The 23,897-nt window shown below is 49.0% G+C and overlaps 1 protein-coding gene across 2 annotated transcripts in view; it reads right to left on the reverse strand.

The window, feature by feature from the left end:
* Nucleotides 1-911: 911 nt before the first annotated feature.
* LOC137319147 (zinc finger protein ZFP2-like) overlaps nt 912-23,897 on the reverse strand; it is a 174,113-nt gene continuing 151,127 nt past the window's right edge. For both annotated transcript variants that reach the window (XM_067981493.1, XM_067981492.1), the window contains exons 3-4: nt 17,758-18,195; nt 912-2,722 (exon numbers count right to left, since the gene is read on the reverse strand). In XM_067981493.1, the coding sequence (XP_067837594.1) occupies nt 1,465-2,722; nt 17,758-18,140 (1,641 nt within the window). In that variant the 5' untranslated portion in view covers nt 18,141-18,195 and the 3' untranslated portion in view covers nt 912-1,464. The remainder of the gene's footprint in view (nt 2,723-17,757; nt 18,196-23,897) is intronic.

The raw sequence follows: 23,897 nt of genomic DNA on the forward strand, positions 1-23,897 counted from the left end.
CCCTGTGACAGTGAGTTCCCCATTCTCACCACTCCCTGTGACAGTGAGTTCCCCATTCTCACTCCACGTGACAGTGAGTTCCCCATTCTCACCATTCCATGTGACAGTGAGTTCCCCATTCTCACCATTCCCTGTGACAGTGAGTTCCCCATTCTCACCACTCCCTGTGACAGTGAGTTCCCCATTCTCACCACTCCCTGTGACAGTGAGTTCCCCATTCTCACCACTCCACGTGACAGTGAGTTCCCCATTCTCACCACTCCGTGACAGTGAGTACCCCATTCTCACCACTCCACGTGACAGTGAGTTCCCCATTCTCACCACTCCCTGTGACAGTGAGTTCCCCATTCTCACCACTCCACGTGACAGTGAGTTCCCCATTCTCACCACTCCACGTGACAGTGAGTTCCCCATTCTCACCACTCCACGTGACAGTGAGTTCCCCATTCTCACCACTCCACGTGACAGTGAGTTCCCCATTCTCACCACTCCACGTGACAGTGAGTTCCCCATTCTCACCACTCCACGTGACAGTGAGTTCCCCATTCTCACCACTCCACGTGACAGTGAGTTCCCCATTCTCACTCCACGTGACAGTGAGTTCCCCATTCTCACCATTCCATGTGACAGTGAGTTCCCCATTCTCACCACTCCGTGACAGTGAGTTCCCCATTCTCACCACTCCACGTGACAGTGAGTTCCCCATTCTCACCACTCCACGTGACAGTGAGTTCCCCATTCTCACCACTCCACGTGACAGTGAGTTCCCCATTCTCACCACTCCCTGTGACAGTGAGTTCCCCATTCTCACCACTCCACGTGACAGTGAGTTCCCCATTCTCACCACTCCACGTGACAGTGAGTTCCCCATTCTCACCACTCCACGTGACAGTGAGTTCCCCATTCTCACCACTCCACGTGACAGTGAGTTCCCCATTCTCACCACTCCACGTGACAGTGAGTTCCCCATTCTCACCACTCCACGTGACAGTGAGTTCCCCATTCTCAGCACTCTCAATATAATGAGATTTCCCCGAAGTTCTTTATTTGACCTCTATTGGCTTCCCAATTCCAAGATTCAAGTCCTCGCCCCTGATTACAACCCCCACCCCCCAACCCTGTCTCTATATAACTCCTGCTGCTCGATTTCCCTCCAAATACCCTGCTCCCCCAGATCCGGCCTGAGCTATCTGGGTCCTAGATTCAGCAATTCTCTCCTTAAACCAAGCTGCCTCTCCTCTTCAAGACAAAGACCTCCTTAAAACCCATCTCTGAGCAAGTTTTTGGTTACCCCTCCTAATGTCTCCGTTACTGGTTCAGCGACCATTTGCGATGAGGAACCGTTAGAGGCACTGCAGAAATACAACTGGTTGGTGGATGTGTGTGAAAGAAGTTGTACCTCTCAGCACCTCCGGATTCTTATTGTACAGATAATCCTTGACTTCACTCTGATAATCCACGGCATTATACCTGAAACTGAAGGAAGACCAATGGGTCTGTGGCTGCCTGCACCTGATTGGTCACCACACACTGATGTGTCAGCAGCTCAGCCCATTGAGCGAAGTCCTTCCCGCACATGGAGCAGATGAACGGCCTCTCCCCAGTGTGAAGTCGCTGGTGTCTCAGCAGGTGGGACGATTGAGTGAATTCTTTCCCACACATGGAGCAGCTGAACGGCCTCTCCCCGGTGTGAACTCGCTGGTGAGTCAGCAGGTGGGACAACTGCCTGAACCTCTTCCCACAGAGGGTGCAGCCACATGGCCTCTCGTCAGTATGGATACGCTGGTGTTTCATCAGTTCCTCAGAGCCTTTAAACGTCTTCCCACACTCGGAGCATTTAAAGGGTCGGTCGTCAGTGTGAACTCGCCGGTGTGTCACCAGGTGGGATGACCGGGTGAATCCCTTCCCACACACGGAGCAGGTGAACGGCCTCTCCCCAGTGTGAATGCGCTGGTGTGTCAGAAGGTGGGATGAACGAGTGAATCCCTTCCCACACATGGAGCAGGTGAACGGCCTCTCCCCTGTGTGAATGCGCTGGTGGGTCAGCAGGCTGGATGCCTGAGTAAATTCCTTCCCACACAGGGAGCAGTTGAACGGCCTCTCCCCAGTGTGAGTGCGTTGGTGTATCTGCAGATTGGATGAACCAGTGAAACCCTTCCCACACACGGAGCAGGTGAACGGCCTCTCCCCAGAGTGAATGCGCTGGTGGGTCAGAAGGTTGGATGTCTGAGTGAATCTCTTTCCACACACAGAGCAGCTGAACGGCCTCTCCCCAGTGTGACTACGCCAATGAGTCTCCAGCTTCGATGGGTAACTGAATCCCTTCCCACACACACCGCATTTATAGGGTTGCTCCCCTGTATCATTGCACTTGTGCATCATCAGGCTGTCTGAACCGCTGAAGGTTCGGTCACATATAGAGCAGGTGTATGGTTTCTCATGACTGTGAATGTTGCAGTGATTTCTCAGGCTGTGCAACTGGTTAAAGCTCTTTCCACAGTCAGAACACTGGAACACTCTCCCTCGGGTGTGTGTGTCTCGATGCTTTTCCATCCACACTAATGTTTTAAATCTTTTCCCACACACAGAACAGACAAACATTTCTCCTTCTACGCTCAAAGACCGACGATATTCAGGTCCTGATGAATCGAGGGACTCTGTCAGATCTTGACGTGATGTTTGGTTTGAGTTTCCTGTCTGTAAATCCTCCCCTTCTAATCCCCTGTAAAAGGAGTTTACAAAAGTCATCACTGTAAATACAGGATAGAAATTCAGAACAGACAATTCGAGTTTCGATGGAAAATTCTTTCCTCTCTTGTTCCCCAAAAGCTGTAAATTCCCGTCCCACACATTTCCTAAATCTGCGCTGAAATTCAGATTCATCACTTGGTCACTTCTCCCTCCTCCCCTGAAGGTACTGACTCTGACTGGGTTCAGTTCTACACTCACTGGTTCCTCTCTCCATCCTCCCCTGAAGGTGCTGACTCTGACTGGGTTCAGTTCTACACTCACTGGTTCCCCTCTCTCCCCTCCCCTGAAGGTGCTGACTCTGACTGGGTTCAGTTCCACACTCACTGGTTCCCCTCTCTCTCCTCCCCTGAAGGTGCTGACTCTGACTGGGTTCAGTTCTACACTCACTGGTTCCCCTCTCTCCCCTCCCCTGAAGGTACTGACTCTGACTGGGTTCAGTTCTGCACTCACTGGTTCCCCTCTCTCCCCTCCCCTGAAGGTGCTGACTCTGACTGGGTTCAGTTCTACACTCACTGGTTCCCCTCTCTCTCCTCCCCTGAAGGTGCTGACTCTGACTGGGTTCAGTTCTACACTCACTGGTTCCCCTCTCTCTCCTCCCCTGAAGGTGCTGACTCTGACTGGGTTCAGTTCTACACTCACTGGTTCCCCTCTCCCTCCTCCCCTGAAGGTGCTGACTCTGACTGGGTTCAGTTTGACACTCACTGGTTCCCCTCTCTCTCCTCCCCTGAAGGTGCTGACTCTGACTGGGTTCAGTTCTACACTCACTGGTTCCCCTCTCTCTCCTCCCCTGAAGGTGCTGACTCTGACTGGGTTCAGTTCCACACTCACTGGTTCCCCTCTCTCTCCTCCCCTGAAGGTGCTGACTCTGACTGGGTTCAGTTCCACACTCACTGGTTCCCCTCTCTCTCCTCTCCTGAAGGTGCTGACTCTGACTGGGTTCAGTTCCACACTCACTGGTTCGTCTCTCTCTCCTCCCCTGAAGGTGCTGACTCTGACTGGGTTCAGTTCCACACTCACTGGTTCCCCTCTCTCTCCTCCCCTGAAGGTGCTGACTCTGACTGGGTTCAGTTCCACACTCACTGGTTCCCCTCTCTCTCCTCCCCTGAAGGTGCTGACTCTGACTGGGTTCAGTTCTGCACTCACTGGTTCCCCTCTCTCTCCCTCCTCCCCTGAAGGTGCTGACTCTGACTGGGCTCAGTTCTGCACTCACTGGTTCCCCTCTCTCTCCTCCCCCTGAAGGTACTGACTCTGACTGGGTTCAGTTCTGCACTCACTGGTTCCCCTCTCTCTCCTCCCCCTGAAGGTACTGACTCTGACTGGGTTCAGTTCTGCACTCACTGGTTCCCCTCTCTCTCCTCCCCCTGAAGGTACTGACTCTGACTGGGCTCAGTTCTACACTCATTGGTTCCCCTCTCTCCCCTCCCCTGAAGGTGCTGACTCTGACTGGGTTCAGTTCTACACTCACTGGTTCCCCTCTCTCTCCTCCCCTGAAGGTGCTGACTCTGACTGGGTTCAGTTTGACACTCACTGGTTCCCCTCTCTCTCCTCCCCTGAAGGTGCTGACTCTGACTGGGTTCAGTTCTACACTCACTGGTTCCCCTCTCTCTCCTCCCCTGAAGGTGCTGACTCTGACTGGGTTCAGTTCCACACTCACTGGTTCCCCTCTCTCTCCTCCCCTGAAGGTGCTGACTCTGACTGGGTTCAGTTCCACACTCACTGGTTCCCCTCTCTCTCCTCCCCTGAAGGTGCTGACTCTGACTGGGTTCAGTTCCACACTCACTGGTTCGTCTCTCTCTCCTCCCCTGAAGGTGCTGACTCTGACTGGGTTCAGTTCCACACTCACTGGTTCCCCTCTCTCTCCTCCCCTGAAGGTGCTGACTCTGACTGGGTTCAGTTCCACACTCACTGGTTCCCCTCTCTCTCCTCCCCTGAAGGTGCTGACTCTGACTGGGTTCAGTTCTGCACTCACTGGTTCCCCTCTCTCTCCCTCCTCCCCTGAAGGTGCTGACTCTGACTGGGCTCAGTTCTGCACTCACTGGTTCCCCTCTCTCTCCTCCCCCTGAAGGTACTGACTCTGACTGGGTTCAGTTCTGCACTCACTGGTTCCCCTCTCTCTCCTCCCCCTGAAGGTACTGACTCTGACTGGGTTCAGTTCTGCACTCACTGGTTCCCCTCTCTCCCCTCCCCTGAAGGTGCTGACTCTGACTGGGTTCAGTTCTACACTCACTGGTTCCCCTCTCTCTCCTCCCCTGAAGGTGCTGACTCTGACTGGGTTCAGTTCTGCACTCACTGGTTCCCCTCTCTCCCCTCCCCTGAAGGTGCTGACTCTGACTGGGTTCAGTTCTACACTCACTGGTTCCCCTCTCTCTCCTCCCCTGAAGGTGCTGACTCTGACTGGGTTCAGTTCTACACTCACTGGTTCCCCTCTCTCTCCTCCCCTGAAGGTGCTGACTCTGACTGGGCTCAGTTCTACACTCACTGGTTCCCATCTCTCAGGAAATCGCAGACTTGCTAAATATTTTCTTTCTCTTGGTCTTCACAGCAGGGGATGAGGATAAAGGACCAGAGATAGGAGGTAAAGTAAAAAATAAACCAAGGGGGAGGAACATACTCGATTTAATACATGTATAAAAAAAACGGAGATGAAGAAAATAATGAGATTAAGGATAGATAAATCTCCAGGACCTGATGGTTTCCATCCCCAGGGGATCAGAAGAAGTTTAGAAACTGTAGATGTTCCAGACATGAGCTTCCAAAACTCTCTTGATTCAGGAATGTCCCCTTGGATTGAAAAATTGCCAATGTCACTCCACTATTTATGAAGGGCAGGAGAGATAAAATAGGAAATTCTAGGCTTATTGGTCTATTGTCAGTTGTGGGGAAGTTACTAGGATCTGTTATTAGGGACAGAGTGACTGAGCATTTCGACAAATAATGAACTGATCAGAAAGAGCCAGCATGGATTTGTGAAGGTTAGGAACATAGGAACAGGAGTAGGCCATTCAGCCCCTCGTGCCTGCTCCGCCATTTGATAAGATCATGGCTGATCTGTGATCTAACTCCATATACCTGCCTTTGGCCCATATCCCTTAATACCTTTGATTGCCAAAAAGCTATCTGTCTCAGATTTAAATTTAGCAATTGAGCTTGTATCAATTGCCGTTTGCGGAAGAGAGTTCCAAACTTCTACCACCCTTTGTGTGTAGAAATGTTTTCTAATCTCACTCCTGAAAGGTCTGGCTCTAATTTTTAGACTGTGCCCCCTACTCCTAGAATCCCCAACCAGCGGAAATAGTTTCTCTCTATCCACCCTATCTGTTCCCCTTAATATCTTATAAACTTCGATCAGATCACCCCTTAACCTTCGAAACTCCAGAGAATATAAGTTGTGTCTAACGAACCTAGAATCATAGAAAGGTTCCAGCATAGAAGGAGGCCATTCGGCCCATCGAGTCCACGCCAGCTCTTTGCAAGAGCAATCCAGTAAGTCCCACTCCCCCGCCTTTTCCCCATGGCCCTGCAATTTTTTTTCCTTTCAAGTACTTATCCAGTTCCCCTTTGAAGGCCATGATTGAATCTGCCTCCACCACCCCCTCGGGCAGTGCATTCCAGATCCTAACCACTCGCTGTGTAAAAACGTTTTTCCTCATGTCCCCTTTGGTTTTTTTTGCCAATCACCTTAAATCTGTGTCCTCTGTCCTTCACCCTTCCACCAATGGGAATAGTTTCTCTCTATCTACTCTGTCTCGACCCTTCATGATGTTAAACACTCCTATCAAATCTCCTCTCAACTGTCTCTGTTCCAAGGAGAACAATCCCAGCTTCTCCAGTCTATCCACGTAACTGAAGTCCCTCATTCCTGGAATCATTCCAGTAAATCTCTCTGCACCCTCTCTAAGACCTTCACATCTTTCCTAATGTGCGGTGCCCAGAACTGGACACAATACTCCAGATGTGACCGAACCAGTGTTTTATAAAGGTTCATCATGACTTCCTTGCCTCGATATACTCTCTGCCTCGATTTATAAAGCCCAGGATCCCGTTTGCTTTTTTAACCACTTTCTCAACCTGCCCTGTCACCTTCAATGATTTGTGCACATATACCCCCAGATCTCTCTGTTCCTGTGCCCCTTTTGGAGTTGTACCCTCTAGTTTATATTGCCTCTCCTCGTTCTTCCTACCGAAATGTATCACTTCACACTTCTCTGCGTTAAATTTCATCTGCCACGTGTCCGCCCATTCCACCAGCCTGTCTATATCGTCTTGAAGTCTATCACTATCCTCCTCACTGTTCACTACACTTCCAAGTTTTGTGTCACCTGCAAATTTTGAAATTGTGCCCTGTACACTCAAGTCCAAGTCATTAATATCAAGAAAAGCAGTGGTCCCAGCACCGACCCCTGGGGAACACCACTGTATACCTCCCTCCAGTCCGAAAAACAACCGTTCACCACTACTCTGTTTCCTGTTACTTAGACAATTTCCTATCCATGCTGCCACTGCCCCTTATATTCCATGGGCGACAACCTTGATGACAAGCCTATTATGCAGCTCTTTATCAAACGCCTTTTGAAAGTCCATATAAACCATATCAACTGCATTGCCCTCATCAACCCTCTCTGTTACCTCATCAAAAAACTCTATCAGGTTAGTTAAACACGATTTGCCTTTAACAAATCTGCTTCATCTTACTCTCTATCTCTTTTGTCATTCAGGGAGCTCTGACTTTAGTTGCCCTACCTCTCCCCGTCGTGGGAATGTACCTAGACTGTACCCGAGCCATCTCCTCTTTAAAGGCCGCCCACTGTTTGATGACAGTTTTGCCTGCCCATCTTTGATTCCAATTTACCCGGGTCAGATCTGTTCTCATCCCACTGAAATTGGCCCTCCTCCAATTGAGTATTTTTAGTTTAGAGTGGTCCATGTCCTTTTCCATAGCTATTCTTACCTTATGATACTATGATCGCTGTTCCCTAAATTTCACTTGTTCCACTTGGCCCACCTCATTCCACAGAACCAAGTCCTGCAATGCCTCGTTCCTCATTGGGCGGAAACGTACTGGTCAAGAAAGTTCTCCTTAACACACTCAAAAAACAGCATCTCATCTTTCGTTTCGGCACTTTACAACCTTCCGAACTCAACACTGATTTCAATAACTTCAGATCAGAACCACTACTCCCATTTCTTCGGTCAGCAAATGCTGGTGATGATTCTGCTGTTACCATTTACAGCTCCTCGAGACACATCTTTTGTTTCTTCACCTTCATCCCATTTGTCATTTAATCACTCATGCCCTCCACCCTACCACAGACCTTCCCTTTTATTCTTTCCTCCCCACCCCTCCCTCCCACCCCCCTTTCCCTGGCTCTGTACTTGCTCAAAAAACTTTTACTCTTAAAATCTTTCAGTTCTGACGGAAGCTCTTCTGTTTCTTTCTCCACAGATGCTGCTTGACTTGCTGAGCGTCTGCAGTATTTTCTGTTTTTATTTGCGCCTGATTTAATATTCCAGTCTATATTAGAATACTGAAGTCCCCAGTTATCACTACTCGATGGCTTTTGCACCTCTCTGTAATTTCCCTGCAAATTTGCTCTTCTATATCCTTCCCACTGGTTGGTGGCCTATAGAATACACCCAGTAGTGTAATGGCACTTCTATTGTTTCTTAACTCTAACCAAATAGATTCTGTCCTTGACCCCTCCAGGACATTCTCTCTCTCCAGCACTGCAATATTCTCCTTAATCCATACTGCCACCCCCCTCCTTTCTTCCCTTCCCTATCTTTCCTGAACACCTTGTATCCAGGAATATTTAGTCTCCAATCCTGCCCTTTTTTGAGCCAGGTCTCTGTTATCGCCACGACATCATATTCCCATGTGACTATTTGCGTCTGCAGCTCACCGACCTTATTTACCACACTTTGTGTGTTTACACACATGCACTGTAAACCAATCTTAGACCTTCTTGTACTCTCTCTTAGTCTGACCCCACCTAATACCGTACTGTTTCTTGCTCTAATACTATCTGTCTCTCCCAATCCTTTGTGCACCTTCTTTCTCCTTTACAATGCTATATCCTGGTGCCCATCCCCCTGCCAAATTAGTTCAAACCCTCCCTCACAGCACTAGTGAACCTCCCAACATTGGTCCCAGCTCTGTTGAGGTGAAACCCGTCCGGCCTGTATAGGTCCCACCTCCCCCAGAACTGGTCCCAATGCCCCAGGAATCTAAAGCCCCCCTCCTAGTTGAATGTTTTGAGGCGGTTACTATTGTGGTAGATAATGGAGAGTCTAGAGATATTATTTATATCAACTTCCAGAAGGCACTTGATAAGGTTCCACACAAGAGACTTAACAAAAAGTGAAAGCGCATGGAATTGGAGACAACCTATTGGCTTGGCTAGAGAATTAATAAGGAGGTGGGAGACAGTGAGTGGGGATAATGGGTCTGTACTCAAATTGGCAGGATGTGACTAGTGGTGTCCCCCAGGGATCTGAACTGGGGCCGCAGCTTTTCACTATATTTATAGATGACTTAGATGACGGAACAGAGAGCCGTATATCCAAGTTTATTGACGACAACAAGTGAGCTGGCACAGTAAATAGTGTAGATGGGAGCAGAAAGATGGAAAGGGACATTGATTGATTAAATGAGTGGGCAAAACTGTGGCAGGTGGAGTTCAATGTGGGAAAGTGTGAGGTCATCCACTTTGGACCTAAGAAAGATAGATCAGAGTATTTTCTAAATGCCAAGAAGCTCAGATCTGTGGAGGAGCAGAGAGATTTAGGGGTCCAGATATACAAATCACGTAAAGCTAGTGGACAGGTAGAAAAAATTATTTAAAAGGCTTTAATCTCAAGAGGGCTGGAGATTACAGCTGGACAGAGCTCTGGTCAGACCCCATCTGGAGACTGTGTTCAGTTCTGGGCACCGCACCTCAGCAAGGAAATACTGGCCTTGGAGGGGTGTAGTCCAGATTCACCGGGATGATACTGGAATTAAAAGGGTTAAATGATGAGGACAGGTTGTATCGGTTAGGCTTGTATTCCCTTGAGTGTAGAAGATGAAATGGTGATCTAATGAAGAAGAAATTGATAGGGTCGATAGAGATGGTGGGGGGAGTCCAGAACAAGGAGCATAACCTTAAAATTAAAGCTCGGCTGTTCAGGGGTGAAATCAAGAAGCACGTCTTCACACAAAGGATGGTGGAAATCTGGAACTCTGCCCCAAAAATCTGTGGATGCTGGGGGTCAATGGGAGCTTTCAAAACTGAGAAGCAGATGGCAGGGCTGAGGAGCTGAATGAGTATTTTGCATCTGTCTTCACAAAAGAAGAGGATGCTGCCAAAGTCACAGTAAAGGAGGAGGCTTTGATAGTCTTCTTATTTACTCGGTTTCCAGGGTCAGTAACCAGGGGACACAGACTTTGGGCAATTGGCAAAAGAGCCAGATGAGAGATGAGGAGAAATTTTATTTACACATCGAGTTGTTCTGATCTGGAATGCACTGCCGGAAAGGGCAGTGGAAGCAGATTCAATGGTAACTTTCAAAAGGGAATTGGAGAAATACCGACAGTGGAGAAAACAGCAGGGCTCTGGGGAAAGAGGTGCTGTGTGGGACTAATTCAACAGCTTTTTCAAAGGACTGGCACAGGCACAATGGGCCGAATAGCCTCCTTATAGAACCATAGAAAAGATACAGCACAGAAGGGGGCCATTCAGCCCATCGTGTCCGTGCCGGCTCGAAGAACAACCAGGTGCCCATTCTAATCCCACCTTCCAGCACCCGGTCTGTAGCCCTGCAGCTTACAGCACTTTAGGTGCAGGTCCAGGTACTTTATAAAAGAGTTGAGGGTCCCTGCCTCTACCACCAATTCAGGCAGCGAATTCCATACACCCACCACCCTCTGGGGAAAATGTTTTTCCTCATGCCCCTCTACTCCTTCTGCCAATCAGCTTAAATCTATGTCCTCTAGTTCTTGAACCCTCTGCTTGGGGAAACAGGTACTTCCTGTTTACTCTATCTGGGCCCCTCATAATTTTGTACACCTCAATCAAGTCTCCCCTCAGCCTTCTTAACATTCCATGATTACAAGGCTTTCCATCTCAGTATTCCCCCATGAAAAGGGTTTCTGTCCAACTAACCCATTACAAGGGTTTCTGTCCCAGTAACCCCACATTACAAGGGTTTCTGTCCCAGTAACCCCACATTACAAGGGTTTCTGTCTCAATAATCCCACATTACAGGGTTTCTGTCCCAATAATCCCACATTACAGGGGTTTCTGTCCAAGTAATCCCACATTACAAGGGTTTCTGTCCCAGTAACCCCACATTACAGGGTTTCTGTCCCAATAATCCCACATTACAGGGGTTTCTGTCCCAATAATCCCAAATTACAGGGTTTCTGTCCCAATAATCCCACATTACAAGGGTTTCAGTCCCAGTAACCCCACATTACAAGGGTTTCAGTCCCAATAATCCCACATTACAGGGGTTTCATCCAATTAATCCCTCATTACAAGGGTTTCTGTCCCAATAATCCCACATTACAAGGGTTTCAGTCCCAGTAACCCCACATTACAAGGGTTTCAGTCCCAATAATCCCACATTACAGGGGTTTCATCCAATTAATCCCTCATTACAAGGGTTTCAGTCCCAATAATCCCACATTACAGGGGTTTCATCCAATTAATCCCTCATTACAGGGGTTTCTGTCCCAGTAATCCCACATTACAAGGGTTTCTGTCCCAGTATTCCCACATTACAAGGGTTTCTGTCCCAGTAATCCCACATTTCAAGGGTTTCTGTCCCAGTAACCTCACATACAGGGGTTTCAGTCCCAGTAATCCCACATTACAAGGGTTTCTGTCCCAGTAATACCGCATTACTAGGGTTTCTGTCCCAGTAATCCCACATTACAAGGATTTCTGTCCCACTAATCCCACATTACAAGGGTTTCTGTCCCAGTAATCCCACATTACAAGGATTTCTGTCCCACTAATCCCACATTACAAGGATTTCTGTCCCACTAATCCCACATTACAAGGGTTTCTGTCCCAGTAATCCCACATTACAAGGATTTCTGTCCCACTAATCCCACATTACAAGGGTTTCTGTCCCAGTAATCCCACATTACAAGGGTTTCTGTCCCAGTAACCCCACATTACAAGGATTTCTGTCCCACTAATCCCACATTACAAGGATTTCTGTCCCACTAATCCCACATTACAAGGATTTCTGTCCAAGTAATCCCACATTACAAGGGTTTCTGTCCCAGTAACCCCACATTACAGGGTTTCTGTCCCAATAATCCCACATTACAGGGGTTTCTGTCCCAATAATCCCACATTACAAGGGTTTCTGTCCCAGTGACCCCACATTACAAGGGTTTCTGTCCCAGTAATCCCACATTACAAGGGTTTCTGTCCCAGCATTCCCACATTACAAGGGTTTCTGTCCCAGTAATCCCACATTACAAGGGTTTCTGTCCCAGTAATCCCACATTACAAGGGTTTCTGTCTCAATAATCCCACATTACAAGGGTTTCTGTCCCAGTAACCCCACATACAGGGGTTTCTGTCCCAGTAATCCCACATTACAGGGTTTCTGTCCCAATAATCCCACATTACAAGGGTTTCTGTCCCAGTAACCCCACATTACAAGGGTTTCTGTCCCAGTAATCCCACATTACAAGGGTTTCTGTCCCAGCATTCCCACATTACAAGGGTTTCTGTCCCAGTAATCCCACATTACAAGGGTTTCTGTCCCAGTAACCTCACATACAGGGGTTTCTGTCCCAGTAATCCCACATTACAAGGGTTTCTGTCCCAGTAACCCCACATACAGGGGTTTCTGTCCCAGTAATCCCACATTACAAGGGTTTCTGTCCCAGTAACCTCACATTACAAGGGTTTCTGTCCCAGTAACCTCACATTACAAGGGTTTCTGTCCCAGTAACCCCACATTACAAGGGTTTTTGTCCCAGTAATACCACATTACAAGGGTTTCTGTCCCAGTAATACCACATTACAAGGGTTTCTGTCCCAGTAACCCCACATTACAAGGGTTTCTGTCCCAGTAATACCACATTACAAGGGTTTCTGTCCCAGTAACCCCACATTACAAGGTTTCTGTCCCAGTAACCTCACATTACAAAGGTTGGTAATTCATACTGCGGTTTGTAAGGTATGATCCCTGACTAAGCGGTAGGAATGAAAATACAACCGTCAGGGGACCAAGCTTTATTATTGCTGGTACGTTGCAGGAGGACGAATCGGCTGAGAGGGAGGGGAGCAGCCTCCCTCTCAGGTGTTGGGATCCTGGGAAAGAATGTTAGAGCATGAGACAGAGCACGGGGTCTTCATTACAACACATGGAGGGAGAGAGCTGCAAAAGCCCGCTTACTCCCCACCGCAGGCTGGGCATCTGTTTATCACTCAGTTCTGGCAGGATTGGGTCTCAGAACTCAGCCATCACAGGTCCAACTAGAATGAAGCAGGGTGAGTGAGTGGGATTAACTGACTGTCCCTGAAGATCTTCGTGCAGGCTGTAATTGTGGAGGGTTCAGGCCAGCTTCACCTGAACATCCCAGGGAGGGGACAGGCAGCCAGAGTGCGATTCCCAGGGAATGAAAATGAAGGTTTTAGTTCGAGAAAGGCAGTGTTGTGTTACATGCACAGCCTTAAAGCCCCTGGTGCTTTTGCTGAGTTCTCGGCCTGTGTTTATCTCCAACTGCCCCGTCTACCCTCTCACTGATCTTCCCGCCCAATGCATCTGCTGGGGGCTATTCTTGCCAATCTCCTTCCCATCTCACCCACCCCTCCCAGGGCTGCCCCTGCGGACCCTGCCAGTGAATTCGCTATCACCTCCAGAATGTCCGTTCATTTGCGAACAAGACCCTTGCCATCCATGAGCTTATTGTGGATGGTTGCATTGACATTATGGCCTTGCTGGAAACCTGACTGTTGGGTAATGATACCTTCCCCCTTGATGAAGCCTCCCTGCCTGGCTGTATCCACCACTTGCCCCGCCCAGATCGCCCTTGTCACCAAATCACACTTTGAACTGACCCCCTACTCCTCTGGCACCTTCTCCTCCTTTAAGCATCTCACCTTGTTCCACCCCTCTCACCTCTCCTTTAAAATCCTCATTCTCTACCGCCCACCAAGTTTCTCATCAAGATATCCTCTCTGCTTTTCACCCTCAGCCTCTGCACCGAGCGACTTCTCACCTTCGGTGATTTCAATCTCCATCTCAACTCATCATGCTCTCTCTCCTCCGAGTTCACTGCCCTCCTATCCTCCCTCAATCTCTCCCTCCATCTGAACTCCCCTATCCATATTCATAGTCACCCCCTCGACCTTACCATCTCACCTGGCCTCTCTACTCCCATCGTGTCAATCACAGATCAGGCCATCTCTGATCACTTCCTTGTAACCCTCTCCACCCACATTCCCCCTTCCTCCTCCCAATCCCACTTCCTTCTGTGTCCGGCCCTAGAAAAAACTCTCCCAAGTCATTTACAACGGCACTTTCAAATTCCCAACTGTCTAGCCTCTGGCCCTCCATTCACTATGGTATTTCTGCAGCTAATGATCTGCTCAGTCACACCCTCACCTCCACCTTTGATGCCCTTGTCCCCGTTAAAACCATTACTCTCTCTCTCACCCTGGTGGTTTCCCCTGGTACGGCCCTCATCTCCGCTCCCTTAAGTCCATGGGACATAGACTTGCACATCCTGGAATGCAAAGATAACCCCCGGCTTCTCTTCATTACAAACCGTCTTCTTAAACCCCTCTCCCCTGCCCCCTCCACCATCACCTCCAACAAGTGCGATGAACTCATGGACTTCTTTGTCACGAAGATTGAGACTATCCGTTCAGCTGCCTCTGCCGCTTCCCTCCCTTCCCCGAGCCCACCGAGCCAAACTTCCCCTATGGATCCCCCCTTCCCTAGTCATGAACTCGCATCTTTCTTTAGTTTCTCTCCTACCTCCCCTCATGCCCTCTCTGAGCTCATTTTGACCATGTGATCCACCTCCTGCTCCCTTGATCCTATTCCCATCAAACTGCTGGCCCCCATGTTATCATTAATGGTCCTCAGGTACTGTCTCCCTCCCTTTCAAATCTGCCGTCATCCTCAAAAAACACATCCTTGACCCCTCTGTCCTTGCAAACTACCGCCCCATCTCCAACCTCTCCTCGACCATGTTGTCGCCTCCCAAATCTGTGCCCATCTTTCCCGCAACTCCATGTCTGAATCCCTCCAATCAAGTTTCCGCCCGTGCACTATACTGAAATGGCTCTTATCAAAGTCACAAATGACATCCTATGTGACTGTGACCATGGTAATCTATCCCTCCTCATCCTTCTCAACGTGTCTGCAACCTTTGGACATGGTTGACCACACCATTCTCCTCCAATGCCTCTCCTCCGCCGTCTAGCTTGGTGGGACTGCGCTCGCCTGGTTCCATTCTTATCTATCCAGTCACAGCCAGAGAATCACCTGCAACGGCTTCTCTTCCCACTCCCGTACCGTAAACTCTGGAGTACCCCGAGGATCTATCCTTGGCCCCCTCCTATTTCTCATCTACCTGCTGTCCCTCGGTGACATCATCTGAAAACACGTCAGGTTCCACAAGAAGCACAGCTTAATGCAGCACAGGCTTATCTGAAACTGGGAGAAGTGGGAATAGAATCTGGAAACGACATACGCTGACAACACCCAGCTCTACCTCACCACCATTCCCTTGACCCTCTCCACTGTCTCTGATTTGTTGCACTGCTTATCCTACATCCAGTACTGGATGAACAAAATTTCCTCCAACGAAATATTGGGCAGACCAAAGCCATTGCCTCTGTTCCCCGCCGCAAACTCTGTTCCCTAGCCACCAACTCCATCCCTCTCCCTGGCCACTGTCTGAGGCTGAATCAGACCGTTCGCAAACTTGGTGTCCTATTTGTAACGAAGAAGATAAATGAGGGCTGTGCAGTAGACGTGGTCCACATGGACTTCAGGAAAGCCTTTGACAAGGTACCACATGTTAGGTTGTTACATGAGGTTAAATCTCACGGGATCCAAGGTGAGGTAGCCAATTGGATATAAAATTGGATTGACGACAGAAGACAGAGGGTGGTTGTGGAGGGTTGTTTTTCAAACTGGAGGCCTGTGACCAGCGGTGTGCCTCAGGGATCGGTGCTGGGTCCGCTGTTATTTGTTATTTATATTAATGATTTGGATGAGAATTTAGGAGGCATGGTTAGTAAGTTTGCAGATGACACCAAGATTGGTAGCATTGTGGACAGTGAAGAAGGTTATCTAGGATTGCAACGGGATCTTGATAAATTGGGCCAGTGGGCCGATGAATGGCAGATGGACTTTAATTTAGATAAATGTGAGGTGATGCATTTTGGTAGATCGAATCGGGCCAGGACCGACTCCGTTAATGGTAGGGCGTTGGGGAGAGTTATAGAATAAAGAGATCTCGGAGTACAGGTTCATAGCTCCTTGAAAATGGAGTCACAGGGGGATAGGGTGGTGAAGAAGGCATTCAGCATGCTTGGTTTCATTGGTCAGAACATTGAATACAGGAGTTGGGATGTCTTGTTGAAGTTGTACAAGACATTAGTAAGGCCACACTTGGAATACTGTGTACAGTTCTGGTCACCCTATTATAGAAAGGATATTATGAAACTAGAAAGAGTGCAGAAAAGATTTACTAGGATGCTACCTGGACTTGATGGTTTGACTTATAGGGAGAGTTGGATAGACTGAGACTTTTTTCCCTGGAGAGTAGGAGATTTCGGGGTGATCTTATAGAAGTCTATAAAATAATGAGGGGCATAGATAAGGTAGATAGTCAAAATCTTTTCCCAAAGGTAGGGGAGTCTATAACGAGGGGGCATAGATTTAAGGTGAGAGGGGAGAGATACAAAAGGGTCCAGAGGGGCAATTTTTTCACTCAAAGGGTGGTGAGTGTCTGGAATGAGCTGCCAGAGGCAGTAGTAGAGGCGGGTACAATTTTGTCTTTTAAAAAGTATTTGGACAGTTACATGGGTAAGATGGGTATAGAGGGATACGGGCCAAGTGCAGGCAATTGGGACTAGCTTAGTGGTATAAACTGGGCGACATGGACATGTTGGGCCGAAGGGCCTGTTTCCATGTTGTAAACTTGTATGTATGATTCTATTTGACCTCGAGATGAGCTTCCCACCACATATCCGCTCCATCACCAAGACCGCCTACTTCCACCTCCATAACATCGTCTGTCTCCACCCCTGCCTCAGCTCATCTGCTGCTGAAACCCTCATCCATGCCTTTGTTACCTCTAGACTGGACTATTCCACTGCTTTCCTGACCGGCCTCCCATCTTGCACCCTCCATAAACTGGAGCTCACCCAAAACTCTGCTGCCCGTATCCTAACTTGCACCAAGTCCTGTTCACCCATCACCCCCTGTGCTCGCTGACCTACAATGGCTCCCTGCCTGGCAACACCTCGATTTTAAAAGTTTCATCCTTGTTTTCAAATCTCTTCATGGCCTTGCTCCTCCCTATCTCTGTAACCTCCTCCAGCCCCTACAATCCTCCGAGATCTCTGCACTCCTCCAATTCTTGCCTCTTGCGCATCCCTGATTTGAATTGTTCTACCATAGGCGGCCGTGCCTTCTGCTGTCTAGGCCCTAAGCTCTGGAATTCCCTCCCCCTTTAAGAGTCTCCTTAAAATCTACTTCCATGACCAAGCTTTAGGCCATCTGTCCTAATACCTCCTTATGTGGCTCAGTGTCAAATTTTGTTTGATAATCGCTCCTGTTTTGCTATGTTAAAAGTGCTATATAAATGCAAGTTGTTGTTAAGGCCTTTGGCCTACCTGTGGGCTCTAACCTCAGAGTCCTGTAGAACCTGAAACAAGATTTGCAGCATTCCCCACTCTCCGTGTCCTGAAGGACCTCACACACAATCAATTTCTTACAACAGAAAGTGTTGATACAAACTTAGAGCAGGCTGCTTACCTGGGCTGGGGCTGGGGGGCTGGTGGCCTTTCGGGCTCCATTGTCCTGCTCTGCTTCTCCTTCCCCTCCTCGGTGTTCACAGACTGACGCTCTGCCTCTGGGGCTGGGGGCCTTTCGGGCTCCATTGTCCCGCTCTGCCTCTCCTTCCCCTCCTCGGTGTTCACAGACTGACGCTCTGCCTCTGGGGCTGGGGGCCTTTCAGGCTCCATTGTCCCGCTCTGCCTCTCCTTCCCCTCCTCGGTGTTCACAGACTGACGCTCTGCCTCTGGGGCTGGGGGCCTTTCGGGCTCCATTGTACTGCTCTGCCTCTCCTTCCCCTCCTCGGTGTTCACAGACTGACGCTCTGCCTCTGGGGCTGGGGCTGGTGGCCTTTCAGGTTCCATTGTTCTGCTCTGCCTCTCCTTCCCCTCTTGGTGTTCGCAGGCTGACGCTCTGCCTCTATCACAGGCCCAAGGAAAGAGAGAGAGAACAATCATGTTGGCAGCTTTTTATACGCCTCTCTGGCACCCTGCAGTGGAGTGTTAATAGCTGCTATTGTGAGAGAGAGCTGCAGCCCCTCCTCCCCCTCCCCCTCTGGGCACTCAGTGACTGCAGCTCACAGGCGCCTCTCTTGTTTCATGCTCAGGAAAGGACGGAGCAGAGTGGTTTCAAGGCAGGCTTTTCTGTCTGGAATGTCTGGTTTTTACGTGCATTTGTTGCATATGGAAAACTGGCTCGAGGTGTCAGTTTCACTTCCTTTCAGACTTCCTTACAGGAAAAGGCACTCAACTCGCACTGATCATTCACACCTCACAAATCCACAGAGCCCGAGCAACACAAGACAAACAGTGAGTGGTCAATCCAGGGACAGAAACCAGAGCGAGAGAGAACAAACAGAGAGTGGTCAATCCAGGGACAGAAACCAGAGCGAGAGAGAACAAACAGAGAGTGGTCAATCCAGGGACAGAAACCAAAGCGAGAGAGAACAAACAGTGAGTGGTCAATCCAGGGACAGAAACCAGAGCGAGAGAGAACAAACAGTGAGTGGTCAATCCAGGGACAGAAACCAGAGCGAGAGAGAACAAACAGAGAGTGGTCAATCCAGGGACAGAAACCAGAGCGAGAGAGAACAAACAGAGAGTGGTCAATCCAGGGACAGAAACCAAAGCGAGAGAGAACAAACAGTGAGTGGTCAATCCAGGGACAGAAACCAGAGCGAGAGAGAACAAACAGTGAGTGGTCAATCCAGAGACAGAAACCAGAGCGAGAGAGAACAAACAGTGAGTGGTCAATCCAGGGACAGAAACCAGAGCGAGAGAGAACAAACAGTGAGTGGTCAATCCAGAGACAGAAACCAGAGCGAGAGAGAACAAACAGTGAGTGGTCAATCCAGAGACAGAAACCAGAGCGAGGAGAACAAACAGTGAGTGGTCAATCCAGGGACAGAAACCAGAGCGAGGAGAACAAACAGTGAGTGGTCAATCCAGGGACAGAAACCAGAGCGAGAGAGAACAAACAGTGAGTGGTCAATCCAGGGACAGAAACCAGAGCGAGAGAGAACAAACAGTGAGTGGTCAATCCAGGGACAGAAACCAGAGCGAGAGAGAACAAACAGAGAGTGGTCAATCCAGGGACAGAAACCAGAGCGAGAGAGAACAAACAGAGAATGGTCAATCCAGGGACAGAAACCAGAGCGAGAGAGAACAAACAGAGAGTGGTCAATCCAGAGACAGAAACCAGAGCGAGAGTGAACAAACAGAGAGTGGTCAATCCAGGGACAGAAACCAGAGCGAGAGAGAACAAACAGTGAGTGGTCAATCCAGGGACAGAAACCAGAGCGAGAGTGAACAAACAGTGAGTGGTCAATCCAGGGACAGAAACCAGACCGACACAGTCACTGTGCAATATGAGGACACAAACCCAGTCTCTGCCCAGTCCTTTTTTTTTATTCGTTCATGGGATGTGGGCATCGCTGGCGAGGCCAGCATTTATTGCTCATCCCTAATTGCCCAAGAAGGCGGTGGTGAGCTGCCTTCTTGAACCGCTGCAGTCCGTGTGGTGAAGGTTCTCCCACAGTGCTGTTAGGAAGGGAGTTCCAGGATTTTGAGCCAGCGATGATGAAGGAACGGCGATATATCTCCAAGTCAGGATGGTGTGTGACTTGGTGGGGAATGTGCCTGCTGCTCTTGTCCTTCTGGGTGGTGGAGGTCGCGGGTTTGGGAGGTCGAAGAAGCCTTGGCGAGTTGCTGCAGTGCATCCTATGGATGGTACACACTGCAGCCACTGTGCGCCGGTGGTGAAGGGAGTGAATGTTTAGGTGGTGGATGGGGTGCCAATCAAGTGGGCTGCTTTGTCTTGGATGGTGTCGAGCTTCTTGAGTGTTGTTGGAGCTGCACTCATCCAGGCAAGTGGAGAGTATTCCATCACACTCCTGTCTAGTGCCTTGTAGATGGTGGAAAAGCTTTGGGGAGGCAGGAGGTGAGTCACTCGCCGCAGAATACCTGCTCTTGTAGCCACAGTATTTATGTGGCTGGTCCAGTTAAGTTTCTGGTCAATGGTGACCTCCAGGATGGGGGATTCGGCAATGGTATGTCAAGGGGAGGTGGTTAGACACTCTCTTATTGGAGATGGTCATTGCCTGGCAAGTGTCTGGCGCGCATGTTACTTGCCACTTATCAGCCCAAACCTGGATGTTGTCCAGGTCTTGCTGCATGCGGGCTCGGACTGCTTCATTATCTGAGGGGTTGAGAATGGAACGGAACACTGTGCAATCATCAGCGAACATCCCCATTTCTGACCTTATGATGGAGGGAAGGTCATTGATGAAGCAGCTGAAGATGGTTGGGCCTAGGACACTGCCCTGAGGAACTCCTGCAGCAATGTCCTGGGGCTGAGATGATTGGCCTCCAACAACCACTACCATCTTCCTTTGTGCTAGGTATGACTCCAGCCACTGGAGAGTTTTCCCCCCGATTCCCATTGACTTCAATTTTACTAGGGCTCCTTGGTGCCATACTCGGTTAAATGCTGCCTTGATGTCGCGTGCAGTCACTGTCACTCTCACCTCACCTCTGGAATTCAGCTCTTTTGTCCATGTTTGGACCAAGGCTGTAATGAGGTCTGGAGCCGAGTGGTCCTGGTGGAACCCAAACTGAGCATCGGTGAGCAGGTTATTGGTGAGTAAGTGCCGCTTGATAGCACTGTCGCCGACACCTTCCATCACTTTGCTGATGATTAACATACGTACACAAACCCAGTCTCTGCCCCGTATATATACACAAACCCAGTCTCTGCCCAGTGTAAGGTCACAAACCCAGTCTCTGCCCAGTATATATACACAAACCCAGTCTCTGCCCAGTGTAAGGACACAAACCCAGTCTCTGCCCAGTGTAAGGACACAAACCCAGTCTCTGCCCAGTGTAAGGGCACAAACCCAGTCCCTGCCCAGTACAGGGACACACCCCAGTCCCGGTCCAGTACAGGGACACAACCCCAGTCTCTCGCAATAATAAGGACACAAACCCAGTCTCTGTCCAGTTAAAGGACACCAGCACAGTCTCTGCCCAGTATAAGGACATAAGCCCAGTTTCTGCCAGTGGGAAATGAAGATGGGCAAGTGGGTGAAGTGACAGTGGGTGACCATTTTGGGGATGGTGACCACAATTCGGGTAGTTTTAGCATTATTATGGAAAAGGACAGAGTTAAATCAGGAGTAAATGTTTTAAGTTGGGGTAGGCAAATTTTACAGAACGAAGTCGACTGGACACAACTACTTGAGGAGAAATCAGTGGCAAGCCAGTGGTGGCACTAAAAAGTGAAATTCTACAGGTACAATGCAGACACGTCCCCTCAAAGAAAAAGGGTGGCACTGCCAAATTTAGAGCCCCTGGTTGTCTAGAAGTATACGGAGCAAGATAAAGCAAAAAAAGAAAGCTTATGAACGTCACAGAAAACTAAATACTGCAGAAAGCCTAGAGGAGTATAGAAAGTACAGGGATGACGTAAAAAAGGAAATAAGGAAAGCAAAGAGAGGCATTTGATAAGGTCCCAAATAAGGGACTGTTAGCTAAGATAGAAGCCCATGGAATTGAGGGAAAAGTACGGACTTGGTTAGGAAGTTGGCTGAGCGAAAGGCGACAGACAGTAGGGATCATGGGGAGGTACTCACATTGGCAGGATGTGACTAGTGGAGTCCCACAGGGATCTGTCTTGGGGCCTCAATTATTTACAATATTTATTAATGACTTAGATGAAGGCATAGAAAGTCTCACATCTAAGTTTGCCGATGACACTAAGATTGGTGGCATTGTAAGCAGTGTAGATGAAAACATAAAATTACAAAGCGATATTGATAGATTAGGTGAATGGGCAAAATTGTGGCAAATGGAATTCAATGTAGACAAATGTGAGGTCATCCACTTTGGATCAAAAAAGGAGAGAACAGGGTACTTTCTAAATGGTAAAAAGTTAAAAACATGGGTGACCAAAGGGACCTAGGGGTTCAGGGACATCGATCATTGAAGTGTCATGAACAGGTGCAGAAAATAATCAAGAAGGCTAATGGAATGCTGGCCTTTATATCGAGAGGACTAGAGTACAAGGGGGCAGAAGTTATGCTGCAGCTATACAAAACCCTGGTTAGACCGCACCTGGAGCACTGTGAGCAGTTCTGGGCACCGCACCTTCGGAAGGACATATTGGCCTTGGAGGGAGTGCAGCGTAGGTTTACGAGAATGATACCAGGACGTCAGGGGTTAAGTTACGAGGAGAGATTACACAATTTGGGGTTTTATTCTCGAGAGTTTCGAAGGTTAAGGGGTGATCTGATCGAAGTTTATAAGATATTAAGGGCAACAGATAGGGTGGATAGAGGGAAACTATTTCCGCTGGTTGGGAATTTTAGGAGAAGGGGGCACAGTCCAAGAATTAGAGCCAGACCTTTCAGGAGCGAGATTAGAAAACATTTCTACACACAAAGGGTTGCAGAAGTTTGGAAATCTCTTCGGCAAACGGCAATTGATACCAGCTCAATAGCTAAATTTAAATCTGAGATAGATAGATTTTTGGCAACCAAAGGTATTAAGGGATATGGGCCAAACGCAGGTATATGGAGTTAGATCACAGATCAGCCATGATCTTATCAAATGGCGGAGCAGGCACGAGGGGCTGAATGGCCTACTCCTGTTCCAATGTTCCAATAAGGGCACAAGCCCGATAACAGCCCAGTATAAGGACACAAACCCAGTCTCTGCCCAGGATAAGGACACAAACACAGTCTCTGCCCAGTATAAGGACACAAACCCAGTCTCTGCCCAGTATAAGGACACAAACCCAGTCTCTGCCCAGTATAAGGACACAAACCCAGTCTCTGTCCAGAAAAAGGACACAAACCCAGTCTCTGCCCAGTATAAGGACACAAACCCAGTCTCTGTCCACCAGAAGGACACAAACCCAGTCTCTGTCCAGGATAAGGACACAAACACAGTCTCTGCCCAGCATATGGTCACAAACCCAGTCTCTACCCAGTATAAGGACACAAAACCAGTCTCTGCCCAGTATAAGGTCACAAACCCAGTCCCTGCCCAGTATAAGGACACAAACCCAGTCTCTGCCCAGTATCAGGACACAAACCCAGTCTCTGCCCACCAGAAGGACACAAACCCAGTCTCTGTCCACCAGAAGGACACAAACCCAGTCTCTGTCCACCAGAAGGACACAAACCCAGTCACTGCCCAGTATAAGGACACAAACCCAGTGTCTGTCCAGGATAAGGACACAAACCCAGTCTCTGGCCAGAAGAAGGACACAAACCCTGTCTCTGCCCAGTATAAGGACACACACCCAGTCTTGTCCAGGATAAGGACACAAACCCAGTCTCTGGCCAGAAGAAGGACACAAACCCAGTCTCTGCCCAGTATGAGGACACAAACCCAGTCTCTGCCCAGAAAAAGGACACAAACCCAGTTTCTGCCCATTATAAGGACAGAAACCCAGTCTCTGTCCAGTATATGGACACAAACCCAGTCTCTGCCCATTATAAGGACACAAACCCAGTCTCTGCCAATTATAAGGACACAAACCCAGTCTCTGTCCAGTATAAGGACACAAACCCAGTCTCTGTCCAGTATATGGACACAAACCCAGTCTCTGTCCAGTATATG

The sequence above is a fragment of the Heptranchias perlo genome, unplaced genomic scaffold, assembly GCF_035084215.1.
Source record: "Heptranchias perlo isolate sHepPer1 unplaced genomic scaffold, sHepPer1.hap1 HAP1_SCAFFOLD_74, whole genome shotgun sequence".
NCBI classification, from domain to species: domain Eukaryota; kingdom Metazoa; phylum Chordata; class Chondrichthyes; order Hexanchiformes; family Hexanchidae; genus Heptranchias; species Heptranchias perlo.